Source organism: Xiphias gladius, chromosome 4 (assembly GCF_016859285.1).
Source record: "Xiphias gladius isolate SHS-SW01 ecotype Sanya breed wild chromosome 4, ASM1685928v1, whole genome shotgun sequence".
NCBI lineage: Eukaryota > Metazoa > Chordata > Actinopteri > Istiophoriformes > Xiphiidae > Xiphias > Xiphias gladius.
In genome coordinates, this window is record NC_053403.1 from 19,357,688 (window position 1) to 19,378,596 (window position 20,909).

The 20,909-nt window shown below is 38.7% G+C and overlaps 1 protein-coding gene across 2 annotated transcripts; it reads left to right on the plus strand.

Annotated features, from left to right (window-relative positions):
* Positions 1 to 13,633: 13,633 nt before the first annotated feature.
* Positions 13,634 to 20,704, plus strand: kcnk13b (potassium channel, subfamily K, member 13b). Of its 2 annotated transcripts, XM_040125009.1 has the most exons (4): positions 13,634 to 14,384; positions 16,426 to 16,850; positions 16,983 to 17,213; positions 20,014 to 20,704. In XM_040125009.1, the coding sequence occupies exons 1-4, from the start codon at positions 14,048 to 14,050 to the stop codon at positions 20,167 to 20,169; spliced, it is 1,149 nt and encodes a 382-aa protein (XP_039980943.1). In that variant the 5' UTR covers positions 13,634 to 14,047; the 3' UTR covers positions 20,170 to 20,704. The 2 variants fall into 2 exon arrangements, with proteins under 2 accessions (XP_039980943.1, XP_039980942.1); XM_040125008.1 differs by having other exon boundaries at positions 13,635 to 14,384; positions 16,426 to 17,213.
* Positions 20,705 to 20,909: the final 205 nt, after the last annotated feature.

Sequence of the window (20,909 nt, forward strand, 5' to 3'; positions counted from 1 at the left end):
TATTGATGACTCACTTTTGCAGCCGAGTGCCGTGTCTAGATGAAACATCAGACGACCAGTCCAGATCTGATTGGTTGACCAAAATGGGGAGTGTGGTACAAAAAGGGGCCGGAAAAACTGCTATGACACATCAATCAGGCAGTCACTGGAAATAGCCATGGCAACCAGTCAGCCTCACCATGACATCGCCACAGAGGGCAAAAACCCTGTTTGAGGTCTTTTAGGATGTTTTATGATATATCTGATTCAAAGGGATAGAGGAAAGATCAGAAAAATAAGAAGGACGTGTCGGTCACGAAACCCTTTGAACTATGTTTGATTATTTGATCACATGTAAAATACATATAAAAAATGCATTTTAACTCGAAATGGCTATTATCTACGAGACACTTTTTTCTGGTGCTTTATGTAACACACCTCTTGGAGAAGTTCCCACTTTGGATGAAGCAGCTCTCATATCTAGAAATCTGACTGAGTTTATTAGTAGACCAAAACCATGAAAACCCAGAGTTGAGACCAGGAGGCAGAGTAGCAGTCTTACACGCTTCTCTGTGCTTCCAGTACAGCAGTCAACCACCCAAACCCCATAGCGACTGTGTCTGCCCCCTTACCACCTAAATTAATTAACTCAAAAATAAGCAGAAGAGGAGTTTTACACAGAAACCTAATAAAAATTAAGACCACCACTGCATAAGTATAACAAAATAGGAGAATTAAATGTGGACTCTTAAATATTAGCTCGCTCCAATCCAAAGCCATATTAGTAAATGGTCGAATATCAGATCATTATATTGATATATTTAGTTTCACTGAAACCTGGCTATGAATATGTAAGCCTAAATGAATCCACTACCCCAAGTCATATTAAGACTCACATTCCTCAAGGCACCAGCCGAGGAGGTGGAGTTGCAGCCATTTTTAACTCAAGCCTAATAATCAACCTTAAACCTAAACTCAATTATATAACTCATTTGAAAGCCTGGTTCTTAGTCTCACATATCCATCATGGAAAACTTTAAAGCCTATTCTGTTTGCTATAGTGTACTGTGCTCCTGGCCCATACTCTGAATTTGTATCTGAATTTTTTAAATCAAGTTTAGTCCTTAGTACAGGTCAAGTAATTATAGTAGGTGATTTCAATATTCATGTGGACGTTGATAATGATAGCCTTAGAACTGCGTTTATCTTATCATTGGACTCAATTGGCTTTGCTCAGGGTGTAAATAAACCCACTCAATGTTTTAACCACACCCTGGAACTCATTCTGACTTATGGCATCAAAATTGAACATTTTTACATAATTCTCTTTTATTGGACCATTATTTAATAACTTTTGAATTCCTGTTACTGGACTACACACTTTTTGGCAAAAATGTCTTTTCTAGATGTCTATCTGATAGTTCTGTAGCTAAATTTAAGTATGTGATTCCATCAGTACTTAATTCACTGCCATGTTACAATACAACAGCCTATTACTATAATTATTAGTTTTATTATTAGTCTCATTATTGTTACACATCTTTATATTATACATCTACTGTGCTATGTTCTCAGAATTCTGCCATTTCCTCATCCTGATACCAAGAACTCAGCATACAAAAAATCATAATAAAGAAAACTACCTTCTGAAAAGAGTGGCAGTTCTTTAAATGGTGGAGCCTCTGCATCTTTTTCTGCAAGCATCTGCCAAGCTCAAGCGTCTTTGTGCAAGATAGTTCAACAAAGATGCAATGATTAGTGTGACGAAAATTGTGTGCTCTCTGGCACCAATTTTCACAAAGAGGGAAGCAGCATAATAGTATTGGTCAAGGCAAAGCTTTATAGCCAGTCATGCATAAGAAAATTGGATAGAAATATTTTTACTATATGTTGGTCTCATACTTTTCTGGAAATAAGGATTGCACCTATTTTGGATTACACATCTCACACTGGTGGGTCAGATATTGATGGAATTCTCATGCACAATGCAAAATCAGCAAAAATTGACCAAATTAAGTGTAAACCGAGTTACCTGAAGAGTTTTTGCAACTGCAAGACCACATGTAGATAACTACAAAACTCTCTATGATAAATCACTTGCTGATTACCATTAATGCCAACATTTATGGACAGATTTCCATGTGATTGAAGGGGTATAGGAAAGTAGAGCACTGAAACCCAAAAACATCAGCATCTAATTTAATATATAATACATGAGAGCAAGACTGAAGCTGGACTTTTAGTCAGTGCAAGAGGTTAATGGGAGTCCAGCCGTGGATACCTATGGCATTGGTTTTGATTCCTAGTTGCATTTCACATGCACAATGTTTTATTTCACCCACTGTTACCACCACACAGTACCAACACAATGCTAGACTCATGTATTGTACATGATTGGGCTGCATTGTGCTCTAATTATATTCTTCACAGTAACCATGCTAGCACGCTGTAACTCAGGTAAAGCTGCGTTTTGAGCTCAACGCTAATGTCCATATGTTAACAGTGACAATGCTAATATGAATATCTTTAGCAGGTATGTTTACTATCACCATCTTCACCAATTTAGTTTATTGTGTAAAAATGCTAACATTTGCTAATGAGCTCTAACAACAAAGTATAATTAAGGCTGATATGAATATCATTAATCTTGCACGTATTTAGTTGAAATTACTTGTTTTTTATTTGTATTAGACAAACAAAAATTTTGACGTGATGACAGCACTAGAAGAAAAGTCTGGGGATCGCCTAAGTCAGGATACCTTATCTGGGAACAGTGAATATCTGTAGCAAATAAAGTGTCAATATATAGTGTAAATGTTGAGAAATTTCACTCGATACATGAAAACTGACCTGCTGGTGGCGCTAGAGTTAGAGTCAGGAGATCACCAGAGTCATTAAGATTCATCATCTGGGGACCATGAATGTCTGTATGAAATTCCATGGCAATCGATTCGATAGTTGTAGAGATATTTGTGTCTGGACCAAAGTAGTGGACCGACTGACCAATATGACTAATATTGTCATCCCAAGATTCAAGCCGCTAGAATGGCTAAAAAAATTTACCATACATAACTATTTTAAATCTATTCTGTCCATAAACCTGACACCAATGTTCAATTATTGTCACATGAATAGACCAAAACTCATGAGTAGCTCCAACACACATGACGATAACCAGACGTTGCCAGTAAAGTATTGTTTGCAATGATGGGTTGCTCTAAGCACGGCATGCACACTGGAAAGTGCCACAGTGCTACCCCCCAATCCCCCCAACAATTGGTGACAACATCTGTAGACTCCTCCATATAATGACTTTCACAGATAGGAGGAGAGGATGCTTTGCTCTTGTCTCTAGATGCCCAGAAAGTATTTAATTGCACATCCTGGAAATTTTTATTTCATTCACTACTGTGTTTAAATTTTGGACCCATCTCTCTTACATGGATTAAAACACTCTATTTGAACACGCATGCCTCAGTTAGTGAGTCTAGATCAGAAGACTTTACTTTTGACTCTGGCTTTACTCTGGGCTGTACACAGGGGTGCTCACTGTCACCTCTATTGTTTTCAATTTGCATCACACCTTTAGCTCAGCTAATCAGAGATGACAGGAACATAATAAGCCTTGTGATTGGAGACGGAGAGCATAAATTATCATTATTTGCAGATGATGCCCTGTTATATTTGTATTATTTTACGACAACAGTACCTCATCTGAAAATCATCGTAGATCAGTTTGGGTTTTACTCAGGGTTTATAATAAATGTGGATAAAAAGGAAGCCACGGACATATGTTGTTGCCTGTAAAGATCCCAAGAACTACATTTAATCTATTACACCATTTAATATCAAGATTCATCTGGCAGGGAAAGAGACTGTGCATTAGACTTAAAATTCTGCAGCTCCCCGAATCTGGTGGCAAATTGGGCTTACCAAATGCAAGGTACGACTTCTGGGCAGACCAACTAAACTGTAAATTGCCCAAATCAGTCTTGTTGCTAAGAAGTACAGGATTGATTAAGAATTTTGCTCCCAACCTCCTAGACACTGGATTTAAAAAGTGGAAAGATTATGGACATGAAGGTAACTTGAAGTCATTTGAAGAAATAAAGGTTGAATTTGGTCTACCAAAATCAGAATTTTTCTCTTTTTTTTCAGCTGATATGTTTTCTAATCAAACATAAAGACTTGGACAAAATAACAAAATCCTACTGACTGAGATGAATTCAGGATAAATAAACAGTCAGAGAATGGGTTGGATAAAGTCAAGTCCACTTCGTATCAGGTGTTTTCTATGTATAGACCCAAATTATTCAATACATCTGAAAAAAAATGGGAGACTGAATTTGAGCAGGAAATACCAAGAGAGCAAGGGAGAAAGTTGTAACTTGGGAGAAAATGTGCTCAGAGGTACAACTAGTTACATGGTCAAATACATGGAGAGAATTTAAGTGGAAGACTATGACCAGATTTTTTATGACCACCAACAGTTAAGATAAACCCTTTGGCTTCAAGCAACTGTTGGATGAACTGCAGAGCACAGGTGGGCAACTATATGTATACATTCTGGTCCCCCCACACACACCACTGGAGCTGCAGCGCTGGATAATGGTGTGGCTGCACCCATTATCATTTAGCTATGGGGTAAAAAACACTCTTGCTTATATGTATTTCTTAACCAATCACAATCATTTTGTGAGGCCAGGATACAGTGACGGTGACGGTAACCCTACAAAATAATGTTTCAGAACTTGTTTTGATAGAACATTTGCACATCGGGAGGAGATCACTGTCATTAAAATGGCTAATTCTCTGCAAACAAAACACCACGAAAAACAGTAAAAGTTGCCTATGTGATTGCACGATCCAAATCTTCCTCAAAATTTGTAACTTTCAGCATGCAGTTTGCTAGCTCTGAAGTTGTTGTTACGTATTGCAAAGGGGACTTTGAAAATGGTAATAGGCTGGAAATGGAAGGGGAGGAGAATGCCATGTGGGACGCAGCCAATGGCAGGCTTATACCCACAGCCTACATCTGGTGAGTCAGACTAAGAGATGGAGCCCAGCCATGAAATCAATAATGCAATAAAATAAGGTTTCATCTTTATAACCTTACCTAGGGCAAGGATTTTTCTTGTGTGAAATTAACTATAATGCCTCATTCATGGTTTTAAAGGAAGTCACTCAGTGCAAGAAAGTGACTCACTGATGTGAGTCATCAGTGAGTCACTCAATAGTTTTTGGACAACAATGGAAGTCTATTATGGAAGACCAAAGTGTTCAATATCAAATAAATAATTCTTTATCTGTCAGCCAAGACCATCAGGTCAGAGCCAGGAATGCGCAATATGGGTGGTTGCTTATTCAGATAACAGTGACATTCAATCTACAAAATGGTCCTGCCCCATTTGTCTTGACTGACAGTGCAATTGAAAGTGCAGTTATGAAATAAAATTTGCATTGTGAAACAGACAGGTTTTGAAAAAAGAACATTCTGAAATAAAAAATATACTTACAATGACCCCCAGACTCTGATTTAAATTCCATATGTCATGCTTTCTGCTACATATTTAATTTCAATGTGTATTATAGGAATTACTGGGGTAGTACTTGTCTGTTATATAAGAGGTGAACATAGTATCATAACCACCTGTAGAATCTAATGCAGTCCATGTATACACTGTGTCTGGCAAAAACGTTTCTATTTGGCTGAATCCCATGGAATAAAACAGAGATCGTGTATTAAGGTGAAGATGGAGAGAGAATCAGATATAGAATAGAGAGAGACTGAGAAAGACAAAGGCAATCCTCAGAGACGTACTGTATGTCCTGACAAACAAAACACTTTATAGTCAACATTTTTCCCTGGAACATTTGTTGATAGAATATTAACTGAATATTGATTGTCTGAGATAGCACACTTTACGCTCTTGTGCACTTTACTGTTGTTCATATACAGTACTTTATAACCTAGTTTTTAGTTACTATGGTTACCCCGTGCTCAGTGGAAAAATGTCTAAGATTTTCATCTTCTTTGTTGTTGTCCACTGAAAAGAAAAGCAAAACATGTTCGTACTGACAAAACACAAAGAATTAGAATTCTTTGTCTGCCTTGGAACCAATGGATGGTGGTATATCACTTTATCAAAGAAAACCAAAGTTCAAGCCCTGAGTCCCTACTTACACATCTCTATACTTAAGCAGTTAGACGTAACCTTCATCAGACAAGATCCTTCACACCATCTGCATAACTCAATGGAGGTTGTTCTCAATTGCGTGTGTATATATATTGTGGTATATATTCAAGTGTACTGTGAGCCATAGAAAAGACAAAAATTCCATTACCTTGTAATGGACATTTTATCCAATTTTCTTAAGGTTTTATATTGTGGTATGATTTTATATAGGAGCCATATGAGAGGTAACAATAGTCCACCATGAGGTAAAACAGTCAAGCTGGAGATCAGGATTTTTCCTTTGTGATCTTTAGTGTTAAGATCTAAATTTTTAATAGTGTCTACTTCTCTGACTCAAACAAGAATTTTGCTTTTTTCTTGCACCTTCCACAGGGATGTCAAAGGTTAGGGTCAGCTACAGAACAACTACCCTGGAGCTGCTGGAGATGTTGAGATCCAATGTTTTGCTTGAGGACAATTCAGCAGTGTGGACTCTTGTAGACCCAAGAGCTTAAATTAGGGTCCTGCTTTAGAAATCTTGTATATGTGTATGTACATGTGTCTTTGTGTAAATGACTTGAACACTAGCCTAATGATGCTGCTTATAAACCAGGGCAAAATGAGATGAAGTGCCCACTTACAAATGTAGAGGCTAATGACAAATGGCTGTGACCTTGGCAGTCTACATGGTAATGGTGGAGTCATAGTTGCCAGTAGTGAAGCTTGCAACAGCGTCATCACATCAACTAAGAAAAATGCCTGGGATCATGTACATCCAGATATTAAACACATGCTTTATGAAAATTTATGAAAATTTCAAGCATTAGTATTAAACCAGATGTGTATTCAGTGGCCAGCATCAAACTGTGGAATTCTCTACAGAATTATTTAAAGGGTTTTACACAAGGATTGTAGTCACAAAATATATTAATGCTCAGCTCATGAATAACCCTTATTTGAATATTCCCACTGTATTTACATGGAAACAGAGCTCATACCTACCAGAAAAAACAATAGTAAATTACATACAGTAATAGCTCATAGCTCTATTGATCAATGTATTCCTATAGCTGATTGTACTAATGACTTCATGAGCTTCTTTAATGATAAAATTCTTACTATTAGGGACAAAATTCATCACTTCAAGCTCTTCTTTGCTAGTTATAATTAATCTGTCTTTTATTAACAGGCTATGTAACGCAGTCCTTTAAAGTAGCTGTAATTAAACCTCTTCTTAAAAAGCCTACTCTTGATCCAGATGTTTTAGCCAACTATAGCCCCAAATCTAACCTTCCCTTTCTCTCTAAGGTCACAGAAAGCTGTCACCAATTAATTTTGTGACTTTCTACATAATAATAATTTATTATAGGATTTTCAGTCAGGATTTAAAGTGTATCATAGCACAAAGACAACACTGGTGAAAGTTACAAATGATCTTCTAATTGCATCAGACAAAGGACTTGTCTCTGTACTTGTCTTGTTAGATCTTAGTGCTGCATTTGACACTATTGACAATTACATCCTATAACAGAGACTGGAAAATTTAATTGGAATTAAAAGAACTGCTCTAAATTGGTTTAAGTCCTATTTATCGATTTCAGTTTGTGCATGTTAACGATAAATCCTCCATTTACTCAAAATTTAGTCACAGAGTTCCACAGGGTCCTTTGCTTTGACCAATTCTATTCACCTTATATATGCTTCCTTTGGGCAATATTATTAAGAATCACTCCATAAACTTCCAGTTTTATGTAGATGATACCCAGTTGTATTTGTCAATGAAGCCTGATGAAACCAATCAGTTAGCTAATTTTCAGGCATGCCTTAAGGACATAAAGGACCTGGATGACCAGCAACTTTCTGCTGTTAAACTCAGAAAAAAACTGAACTTATTGTACTTGGCCCCCAACACCTCAGAAACACATTACATAATGATATACTTACCCTGGCACTGCCCTGGCCTCCAGCACCACTGTTAGGAATCTCGGGGTTACCTTTGATGGATACGTCCTTTAACTCCCACTTAAAACAAACTTCAAGGACTGCTTTTGCGATTGCAAGAATCAGGCAATTCCTATCTCAAATAAATGCAGAAAAACTAGTCCATGCTTTTGTTACTTCTAGGGTGGATTATTGTAATTCCTGATTATCAGGGTGTCTCAACAAATCTCTAAATAATCTCCATCTGATCCAGAATGCTGCAGCATAAATGCTGAAAGGAACTATGAAAAGAGATCATATTTCTCCTGCATTAGCTTCTCGGAATTGGCTCCCTATAAAATCCGGAGTAGAATTCAAAATCCTCCTCCTCACCTACAAAGCCCTTACTGGTCAGGCACCATCATGTCTTAAAGAGCTCATAGTACCCTGTTACACCACTAGAACACTGCACTCCCAGAACGCAGGCTTGCCTGTGGTTGTCAGAATCTCCAAAAGTAGAATGGCCAGCAGAGCCTTCAGTTATCAGGCTTCTCTACTCTGAAACCATCTTCCGGTTTGGCTCCAGGAAGCAGACGCACTCTCCAAATTTAAAAGTGGGTTTAAAACCTTCTTTTTTGGTAAAGCTTATATTTTGGGCTGGATCAGGCTTGTCTTGAACCATCCCCTAAATATGCTGCTATCTCCAATCCGCACGCATTCATATCCCATTAATGCTTTTTACTAACTTGACTTCTTCTCTCTCCTGTATTTTTGCGCTTTCTTGTCTCCCTCCTCTCTCCTCCTAGCGCTTTCTGCAGGTACTTCTTCCTCTAGAGCTGCAGAATTTGGGTCTGTATCTGCAAACCACCTACTGCCCCCCTGACCCTGCTCAACACTCGCTGCTCCAATTATTATTATTGTTATTGTTATTATCATTATTATTATATTTAAAATTATTATTATTAGTCTTATTATTATAATTATTAGTTGTATTATCAGTATCTTAATTATTGTACATATTTATGTGTAACCTGTATTGTGCTATGTTCTCTTTCCCCTCCTCACTTTTTGCCTCTCTCATGATGCATTATATAAAGCTTGATTTTAAATATGTATATGAATTTTGCTTGCGTTTGATTAAGTTTGACTTGAACATTAAGGAATCATTTGACCTCTTATGCTTATTTGCTTTCTTATCTAAAGTTAGATGAGAAGATTGATGCCACTTTCATGTCTAAAACTGGTGTAAATCTTCTCTTCTAATTCTTCACATGAAAGCGAATTGGCATATTTCCCAAAATGTTATCCAGTTAATGAGTGAGTGACAGTAGACAAAAAGAATTATTAGAAAAGAAAATGAGCATCCGCCGCCCCCCCTTTTGCCAGTGCCTATTTTCCATAGCAAGTGAAATTGTGAACAAAATGAGGAAATGCATAGGTTGAAAGGTCTGCAAAGAAACAGATACTGTAGGCAACAGCATGAAACCCACATATATGGGTAAGATTGATGAATGTGTGGTTGTGTCTGTGTTTATGCATAAATAACCCAGTGACATGTATGAACACTCACATGCATGCTTGTGTTGTCCAGACTTTGTCACAATTAATGACTATAATCAAGGCCATATATGCACAAACATGAATCATGTTGTATGTACGCAGAGTCCTTTCAGTAGTGATAGCATTTATAAATTACCATTTTATGCCAGTTTATCAGACTATGAGGTCTCTTTCAGTCAGCAAATGTGTATTGAAACAAGTCATAGACTATTAATGAAACATTTACAACTTAAACTGAAATGAACTGACTCAATATCTGCAGGGAACATAGAATTAATGGAAAGCTCAATATACCTCTGTCTACTGTGATTTATATAATAAATAAAACCACCATAGCCCAACAATCACCAGTGCTTCACGGAATAAGATCAGAATGGCAAATTAACCTAATATTTATATGCAGCATATAGCTAGCTATTAGCAAATGTTTGTGCAGATTCTTAGTCATCCAGGTCATGGTTAATCAGGAAGAGCTGAATCAAGGGCAACTGGACTTGGTTGTAGATACTATTAGACATTTCACCTCTCATCCAGGAGGTTTCATCAGTTCTGACTGTCTGGTTGGGAGTGCCAGGTATTTAACCTCTGTGGGGTCATTATGAAGGCCATTGATTTCACTTGGTTTGTCAGTGCTCCCTGCTGTTGTAATGAAGCAATAGTCGTTAGAGTTGTTGGAGTCACCTCAGGCCAAGTGTAAACGACAGTCATTAGTTTTTTTGCCTGCTTGCTAAGCAATGTAGTGTATGCAGTCCAATGTAATGAGGAAGTCACAGACTCTCGTACATTCATGAAACACAGGAGGGCCACCTCCTCAGGTCAAGACTCAGCAATTTATCTATGCCTGAAGGATAAGGGGCGCTCCTTCGAGGACAAAAACGTACATATTTTAGATAGGGAGGACAGATGGTTTGAAAGAGGACTGAAGGAGGCTATCTACGTTAAAGTAGAAAAACCCTCCCTCAGCAGAGGAGGAGGTCTATGACACCACTTTCATCGATTTAACAACCATTCCCAATGTGCCTCAGGTGAATCCATTGACTCTGTTGTTAAACCAGCCAGGAGCACTAATGAACCAAGTGACATCGATGACCTTGATAATGACCCCACCGAGGTTAAACACCTGGGAATCCCCACCAATCCATCAGAACTAAGTTGTGTAAAAACTTAGTTCACTTGGACGTGAGGTAAAATGTCTTCAAGTATCTCCAACCCAGTCCAGTTGCACTTGATTCAACTCTTCTTTGCTAGCTATTAGCAATACTTGGTTACAAAGTCTAGTTCCACCAAGTAAAAGCAGAAGATATGGAATTATTAAAAAAAGAAATCAAGGTCTTCAGTAAGAGCAAGATTAGAGTTGCACACAGATTAGAAGCTTTGAATTGTCAGTGGATGTATATTCTACTTCTGTTGGCACTTTCTGGGAAGTTACACAACAATAGAGAAGCAACTTTTTTATTATAATTGACAACAAGAGGAGGGGAAGCAGGCAGTTTGGCTCTCAATCTCTATGGGAGTTGCAACAAGTTCAACAAATTCAGGCTATGCTTTAACTTAAAGAAACATGTGAGGCGGTACATCTTACAGCCTCAAAAGTGAGCACTGTGAAACAAAAATCTTAACAGACAGACTATATTCAATTTCCCAGGTCCGAAAGGGCAAATTAATTTAAAATAATCTGTTTGTATGTCAGTGCTGTGAGAAGGAAACTGTTTCAGGGTTACCTGTTTGTATATCCCATTGTGAGGCAAAGGACATGACAATTTGATGGAAAATGCTACACAACTTCACTTTAAGCCTACCATTGTTTGACAAAGAGCAGACATAAGCTGATAGTGTTAGCTCAGGATATCAGAACCGAACAGACATTACAATCATTATTGAGGGATATTAGAGCTGGAGCTGAATTTTATATAGTATAGTATAGTAGAGTATAGTCTGACCTTGGCATGCTCACCCACATAAAACCCTTAATTACTGAGTTTCTTGTAAATAGACACAGCAGAAACACAGCAGAATTATCAGCTATGAGTGGATAAGCAATACTCCAGTCAACACTAATCTCCAAATAATTGCCATTGAAATATCAGTACCTTTCTGTGTGGAATGGATTTTAACCAGTCTATAAAATCAGCCACAATGTGGCTGTAAACATGCTATGAGTCATATACAGAGTAAATATTCAACTTGATTGTTTACTTCCACTGGTGTATGATTTTATCAGTGTTTATCAAATGCTCCCTTATGTTTAATGACTAGAATGGCTCCTAACTTGCACTGGTTGCACCCCGACTTCTTGTATCTGCAAAATGTATTATTTATCTAATTTATGTATAACTACCAACCTTCATGCTGTTAATTGTTCAGAAAAAATATTACTTTTCTGTCCCCTTTTTTGTCTTGTATTTGTCCAGTGTCTCATAAATGTCCTTGTCCTACAATAAATCTGCCCCATGTTATTGCCTTCAACTATTTACCTTTCCCTCATTCTTAATTGTATGTATGAATCTAATATGACAAAGGAGTTCCAAATCAATATTTGTGAACATGAAGCTTTTGCAAATATCAGAGAGGTTGTATGTTTTGATCTTATCATTTGTAAGAGGGATTCCCTTTTAGAATAAAATCTCATTTACAAAGTAACTTTACAATCCTTGCATGGCAGAGAAAGACTGAACTGCATCCACGTACAGTAATTTTAAAATCCTGTCTTGCTGTAGCCCACAACCAGGAAAAATCATTGGGAACAGTCTAAGCTAATGAGCCGCCATTCAAAGGCAGGTAGTTATTATGTTGCACAACAATAATTCCAGATGTAGGACATAGAGAAAATTATTTCCATTGATCAACCTGGGGTCCTTAGGAAATGTAGTCATGAAGTAGTGTTGATTTAACAATAACCCAAGGTATGTATACAATTATAATCAAGTTACTAAGCTATAAATACTGTATTTAAATGTTGTTAATGATAATATTCACCATCTGTCATACCTTCATCATATGGTACTGTACCTGTCAGTAAGGGAATGTCCAAATTTTCTAATTTGGTAATCTATTATTGTTTCAATTTAATTCAGATTGTGTCAGCTGATATAATGAACTATTATATTAAATATTCTGAATATATTATTTTTTTACTTAAAAGTAATGCTTTGCTACATGCTCAGAATTCTTAATATGTTATATGCATCAAGTAGCAGTAGACTTTCAGTGATTCACATCTTCTATTACAATTCCCTTTAAAAGACTGGAAGAGAAAATATTGCAGTAACACTATATGGGGTTCTGTGTGTGTAATGTTAAAGTGTACAAAATGCTAATAACTGGTTAAGTGAACACTTTTTGGCTTGCTTTGAGCAGGGTTAAATTAATGTTTTTGAAGTAGCTCTGGCAAACTAAGTACTTGATATTACAAAAAACAAAACAAAACAAAAAAGATATTTCAGACTCAAAGACTTAATAGTCACCAGTTAAATCTTACAATAATGTTAAACATGCTGTAAGTTTAGACCAGGACAACGTAGGAGAGTGTGACTTACCACTCAGTCCATGGTGCTGAAATGGCCTTGCACGCGTCATCATTATGTTAAATCCCCAATTTTACAAATATCTTTTTTTGTTGTCCCTGTGATCCTGAATAATTTATTTCGAACCGTTGTTCCGTTTTGACATTTGCTCACATCGTCCCCGGGTAAGCATGGACAGGAGCATGAATCCCTCATCAGAGCTCGGGAAGGTCAAGTGATATTGATCTCACTATGCAAACGCGCGCTATATTGTCAGAATCAAACCTCCAAAGTTGGGGTCAGGTCAAACATTTTCAGGTGATTTGGGAACTCATTAGCAGATAAGGCTCTTTTGGTGCCTTTTAAAAGTTGAAACGGGGAAATTACTTCTGGAATTAGCAGATTTGTCAAGATAGACTTTGCATACGGTGATGACACTGTAAATTCACCCTTATGATGGTGGTCAATCCACGGTGCGTAAAACGCGCGCTCTGGGGTGGAGACTTCTTCGCAGAGGCAGGATCACAGAGCACAGCAGCACGACTCCCTCCATCCACAGGTTGCGGTGCGAATCTCTCCTCCTCTCTGAGCATCTTGGCAACCCAGACTTAAGAGTACAATCGGTGGACATGAACTAAGTAGTCAAAGGATGCGTTTGGCTGAACGATTTGGACTTTTGATTGTGCAGATTCTCATGCGCAAAATGCCGAATCCGCAGCCTTAAACGACTTGATTATAGACTACCTGACCATTCGATTGTATTGCGCAGGACTGTTTTGTTGTTAAAAAAATAAGAAAAAAATTATATATCTCTTCTTAACATTTCTTCCGCGGACTGTGCGTTTTATTCGAGACCACCATGCCACAGGTCCTTCACTTCAACTGCACCACGGTGACAACAGCAACATAATGGCATGTAGGAGCGGTTGCTGCTGCGGCTCCAGTCCAATAAACGACGATAACGCCAGGTTTCTGCTCCTGGCATTGTTCATCATCATCTATCTCTTTTGTGGGGCCGTAGTTTTCTCAGCACTGGAGCAGCCGAAAGAACGAGAGGCTAAGGAGCGCTGGGCGCAGAGGTTCGATCATTTCAGCCAGAAGTATAACCTGAGTAAGAAGGACCTGAAGAACTTCCTCAGGAACTACGAGGAGGCGAACGTAGCCGGTATCCGTGTGGACACAATCAGACCTCGGTGGGACTTCACCGGCGCTTTTTACTTCGTGGGAACTGTGGTATCAACCATTGGTGAGACGAAGAGACAGGCATTTAAAAACGGTGTTAAAAATGAAGTTTCTCAGTCAGCTTTAAGATATTTTACTGAAAACGTACTCGTTAGAAATCGATTTGTGTGATTACAGCCTCTTTGCTTTCCCTACAATGTGACTCACTGTGTCACTAATACAAACAAATTCTCCCGTATTCTTAGACACTATGATCCAGCATAGACATCACCATAGCCCTGGCTGTAGAACAGCTGAACAGAATGAAGATATAATTAATTAAATTAGTTACACCTGTGTTTGACAAGTTCTCCTCTCTGAACATGCATATGTTTGTTTTTTAAGCAGCATCAGTTTTGTGACACTTGTGATTTTGATTTAGTACCTACAATCTGTTTCTTTGGGTTCAACAAAAAATAATGCCTGCTTCAGAGCAAGGTTTGTCCCTGACAATCTGTTCTCCATTTCAACACAGGACTGTCTGGGAGCACTAGAGGTGCCAGTGTCAGTATGACAGACAGAACAGAGTCATCCTTCTAGGCAATAGCACTGTTACACAGTGACAACAATCTTTTGTTGTTGATACCTCTGATTTGTACTTGCACACTCTGCTTTTATCCTACAGTTTCTTTTCTTCTCAGTATCTGATAGATTAGAGCCATTCAACATATTTGTGTAGAGTGAATTAATGAATTTTGATTATTGACAGTTTGAAAGGGCCTCTGATTAGATGACTGGGATGGCCATCACCATTTAAATCAGAGGGATGGTAGGGACCAGGGGTTTGTCAAGCCAGTTTCCTAACCTATCGCTTTTTACACAACTTAATTAATTTCGCTTGTAGACTTTTATTTTTTTTACCCTGATTGTGGCCTACAAAGAGGGGTGACCGCAAGATTGAGCCATTGATTCCTGAAGCTTCTGATGATTTCCAAGATTATTTGCCAATTAAAAAGAAATTGTTTCCTCTGCTGTAGCTGTACTAGCAGCCTTTGTGCACTTTCCATACAACCTCTGACTATGTAGTAAAGACAACATCCTGGTTTTTAAACACAAACTTCATCACATCTTTCTCTCAAGTAACCTATGAATTGCAGACAATTTCAAAATGCTCTGGCATATCACACCCTACTACTGACTGTACTATTACAAGTATGGGTTGGCTGTTATAAGTATCAGTATGAATGCACCCACTGATCTTTAATTGTAACAAGATTGCATCATATCTCTGATCTTACAAATGACAGCTGTATTGTCATTGCATCATAATTGCTGTAAACTCCTGCACAGATATTGTATGCTGTAATACCTTATTTATTACTCTGAATCCAGATGTCTGAAGAGATAGAGAGGGTGATGGTGAATTTCCCTCACTCCACTCCATCAAATGATTTTCTCACCCTCAAACAGAGCCAAGCAAGCTGTTTCCCGGTTTGCCAGTCTTTGTGCTAAGCTAAGCTAACCGGCTGCTAGATGAAGGCCATTATTGCCATATAGACACAAAAGAAGTATCAGTTTTCATATCTAACTCCTAGGAAGAAAGTGAATAAGCATACTTCCCAAAAAGACAGTTTACTGGTTTAAATATTTTTCTTTGGTGAGTGAAGTCACATTTAGGAGGACAAATCAGGACTTTTTTTTTGCAAAACTCGGCACCCACATTAACACCCACTATGTTCACAGCTTTTGTTCCATAGCCATCCTGACACAGATGTCATACTGACATAGTAGCACGATATTTTCTCTCCTTTCTTTCATGAGTTGTAGATTTTATAAACAGGTTAAACGACTGAGCAACATCACGTTTAACTGGGCTTCAGAAACAAGAAGAAAAGAAAAACACGTCTATAAAATCGAGCTCATTTGGCTTTATCGTCGTGTTTGGAAGAAAACTCAAGTTCAATTAGCACCTGGAAAACCAATTTGAATGTGGAGGCAATCAAATCCTCCACAAGAAGCGTGCCTGTGGCACAGTGGCAATTCATCATGCTGCAGATCAAATACAAATACCGGTTTTACTGTGTATTTGTCTACTTATTACAAAATATTTTTTGTGTGTATCCCAGGATTTGGGATGACCACTCCTGCCACCATTGGAGGAAAAGTCTTCCTGATGTTCTATGGTCTGCTTGGCTGCGCAGCTACCATCCTCTTCTTCAACCTGTTTCTGGAGCGTGTCATCACCGTCATCGCTGTTGTCCTCAAGTCCTGTCACAAACGACACCATAACAAGGCTTTGCTCCCACAAAATGCCCGGCAAGTCTCTGAGGGAAACAGAGCAGGTGGAGCAGCGGGAGGTGGAGGAGGAAAAGGGGAGGATCTGGTTGGCTGGAAGCCTTCAGTCTACTGTGTCATGCTCATTCTAGGGGCAGCAGCCATCTTGGTGTCCTGCTGTGCTTCGCTCATGTACTCGGCAGCCGAGGGCTGGGGCTACCTGGACTCGCTCTACTTCTGTTTTGTGGCCTTCAGCACCATCGGTTTTGGAGATATGGTGAGCAGTCAACAGGTCGTCTACGAGGGCCATGCAACAGCTGCATATCGGCTCGGCAACTTCTTCTTCATTCTGACCGGCGTCTGCTGCATCTACTCTCTCTTCAACGTCATCTCGATCGTCATCAAACAGGTCCTCAACTGGCTGCTAAGAAGGCTGGAAGCCCCCTGCCGCTGCTGTTTTCCCAGGAGGGGTCACCACCCACATCGGCACCCCCGACGGAATGTGGTGGCCCCAGGTCATCTGCGTACCCGCAGAAATCCCTCCATTGAGACAGACGCCATCAACGAGAGCGAGACTGACCTTGGGCGCAGGATGTCTGGGGAGATGATCTCCATGAGGGACTTCTTAGCAGCCAACAAGGTGAGGCTGCAGGGTTAGAGTAGGCTGTGGCTGAAAACTTATGTGACATTTCATGTTTAATGTAATCACATGTGTTATTACACGCAATATATTCAGTTAATTCTAGGAATAATTTGATTTAACTGCTAAGATGAGTAACAGACAGAACTTTTAGTCAGTAACCGTGTTTCCCTGTAATCGTGCCTTCTGCAGTCATTAACTCCTTCACGCCGGTCACAGTCATCTCTATCATTGTAAGCTTTATTGAATTTTTAATGCTCTATGGTAGCATAATTGTCAATGCAGATTCCTCATGAGCAATAACATACATGAAACATATCATATGATGACATGTGTATACTTATTATTATTAAAACTCATAATAAAATCTCTGTAGTAATTGAAAATAATATGTGTAAAATTTCTCTGAATACCAAAGGCCATACTGCATTGTTATCACCCCTTCAACAGCCCTAATAGACACTTAGAGGTGTCAATTGTACGTACATTTCCGTAACTGCTACCTGACTGTTGAGACGAGAGGAATGAGTGGTGTGAGTCACCCAAGGATTATTCTGAACTCTAAAAAGATGGATTTTCGCACCTGATGATCATTCTGATTGAAGAGCCTGAGGGTTTTGACTGAGAAAATACTAAATGGTTTGATGCCATAGCAATGATGTGATAAAACCAACATCAGACCAGTAACACAGAAACTAAACAAAGACACTGATACACAGACATGGAGCAGATATCGATATCTTTCAGTGGGACTTACATTTACAGAAGATTAGTGCTGGCCCAAAATGAATGACTGAATAGTTTCTACTGATACTTTTGCAAGTTCAATGCGAATCGAGTTTACACTGGTACTGCCTACAGAAAATAGCCTTATGCCTGCACTATAAGTCCAACACTGGCAAAAGCTTTCATCTTCTCCTGACTAATCGCTTTTTATTTGTACCAAACTAACTGTCAGCCTTATAAATTAAAGCATTACGACCCTTAATTGTTTTAAAAACTCACTCGAGTACTGTGTGACAAAGTTTACTTTGCTTTAAGCAGTGCAGGTAGTGACTAAGACATTTTCTTCTCAGGGCTTAGCATAACTGTATGCACTCACTTCTGAGACTGGTCAGTACAACAAACCTGTACAAGCCCGTATACTTGACTCTGCTGATGCTGATACCAGCTCTCAAACAGTTTTCATTTACTCCATTTTCACACAAAAGTCAAATTTCACAATTAGCTGATAAATAAAGCAGAAGGACTAGCATCTCTTTCCACAAAAGAAAAAAATCTGAGATCCACTTTAAATTACAAGGACATCACTCTGAGTGGGATTTAAATGATTTAAATTACAGGAGGACCAACAAATTTGCCAAAAAATAGTAGGTAATTGTGGTAAAAAACTACCTACATACTGAATGCGCTCCAGACGGGACTGAAATCACTGAACAGTGCAGGTAATGTTAAAACAACCTTCTCCCAGAGAAATAAATCCAAATGATGCTATAGCCTTGTTTTCTGCAGCATATGCATAAAAACAAATATTTCCCATATACGGTATACACAAAAACCATCACAATGTGGTCTCCAAAGGAGCAACATGTCTAAAGTTTGATTCAGCATCAGAACTGACTGATAACATCAGAGCCTTATATGCCCTGGCAGGATGGAGGAGGGAATAGGCATTCATGTTACAGTGTGTCGATTGACACCAAATTGACCTGCAAATCATGGTAATGCCCTGTCTGTCTGTAGAGGTCTGTAATTCCAGATACCTGAATTGCTGTGTAATGCTTTGTACAGCACTTATAATATAATTCATACATAAAATATGAATATATAACATTGGACTTTGTAGCTAGCAGCTCTGTGGAGCTGTACTTAAGCACAGTGGTGCTTTGAGCTAAATGCTAACATCAGCATGCTAAGCTGCTCATAATGACAATAATGTTTACCATGTTCACTCGTATACTTTGGTGTGTCTGCATGCAAACCTTTGCTAATTACCATTTAAGATGAAGTACAGCTTAGGCTGATGAGAGTGGTATTTGAGCCTAAACCAAAGTATTGGACATAATTACAGTTTTTACCTGATGATGGCACTGAAAGAAAAGTCAGGTGATCACCAGTGTTATTACAATTCATCCTGAGGGGAACATGAAGGACTGAACCAAATTTCATGGCAATTTATGTAATATGTTTTCAAGATCTTCTACTCAAAACAACAGTGTCAACTCCATGGTGTGCTAAACTAAAAGTCAGGGGATCACAAAAGTCAGTACACCCTGTCCTCTGGGGACTATGAATGTTTGTAGAAAATTTCACAAAAGCCATATAGTTGCTGAGATATTTCATTCTGGACCAAAGTGGTGGACTGACATTGCCATGCCCTTAGCATGGCTAGAAATACACATAAGTGTATGTAAAGTAGCTCAATCTCATTTGATTTAATAGTGACTGAACACATATAAAACATCATTACATATCAGTTGTGTACATTCTCTACACTTTGCTTTGTAGATTGAAAAATGAAAGGGAAAGGTAGGTGTGTAGGAGAGTAAATCTGATTTCTGTCAGTCACACTTGTTCAGTATTTGTCATCTTTGTTCACTTAAATCCACACACCAAAGGAGAGGAAAAACACCATCTACTGCCTGTATGTCACACCTGTGAAAACAGGCGTGTCTGCCCCCAACACATTGTATTAATTCTGGTTTCACAAAGCTTCACAGGTTGCATGTATCACTTCCAAACACAGAGAGCAAATATATCCTCAACTGCTGATTTCTCTGTCTCTTTCCCCTTTCCCCAGGTGAATCTGGCTATTATGCAGAAACAGCTCTCAGAGATGGCCATCGGGCAACCGCGCCAGTCCAGCTCCAGTTCATGTCAGAATGGATTCTTGGGAGGGGTGGGTGCTCTTGGAATCATGAACAATCGCCTGGCAGAGACTAGTGTAGACAGATAGGGGAAACAGTGAGAATCCTTTTGCAGAGGATACAAAAGGCTGAGAGGATGAGGCTTGTAAGCACAAACAGACTCTGAGGACTGTCTTCCTGAAGAAAAAGCAAGAGTTGGGTGGTGTACAAGGCTGAATTTATGACTACGCTATGTATCCTTTCCATCAACAAGCAGGCTGACCCCCAGCAGCTACAGCTTAGAATCAAACCATCTAAGCCCACTTTCCTGTCAAGAACATGGCTACATGAATGATGCATGATAGTTTGCTGGAGTCTCACATCTGGGCCAGGCTCAGAGTGCTGGAATGTTCCCACGTGAGAAATTTTGTTTCCATGGTGATAAAAAGCCTTCCTAGAGCCCTTGTATCTACACTTTAAAGACCTGGTACACACTACATGCTACTTAACACCTAACCAAAACTACCACTCTTTTGCAGTACTTCACAATACCCATTTTGACTCTACCCATATCCATACTGTATCCATCTCTGTAAAGGACATTAATAATAGAAAAATAGCTTTAATAAAATGGGTGTTTCTTTGTTTTGTGTCTAACAGCAGTTATTACATAAAACAGATTGCCATGTAGAAAATGAAAAAGAAACCCAATTCATGAGTAATTGAATGTTTACCTTCAATGCTGAATATACAATTTTACAATCAGATGATCAATGACACTCATTCACATCATTCATGATTCAGACAAATGTTTCCCAGCTATATTATATCCTACTCAATAGCCTCTGTC

Bases quoted from the DNA above. Each gene is read 5' to 3' on its own strand.
- kcnk13b (XM_040125008.1), top strand. From the start codon at position 14,048: ATGGCATGTAGGAGCGGTTGCTGCTGCGGCTCCAGTCCAATAAACGAC. The intron at 14,385-16,425 runs GTGAGACGAAGA...TGTGTATCCCAG, and splicing joins AACTGTGGTATCAACCATTG to GATTTGGGATGACCACTCCT. The intron at 17,214-20,013 runs GTGAGGCTGCAG...CCCTTTCCCCAG, and splicing joins ACTTCTTAGCAGCCAACAAG to GTGAATCTGGCTATTATGCA.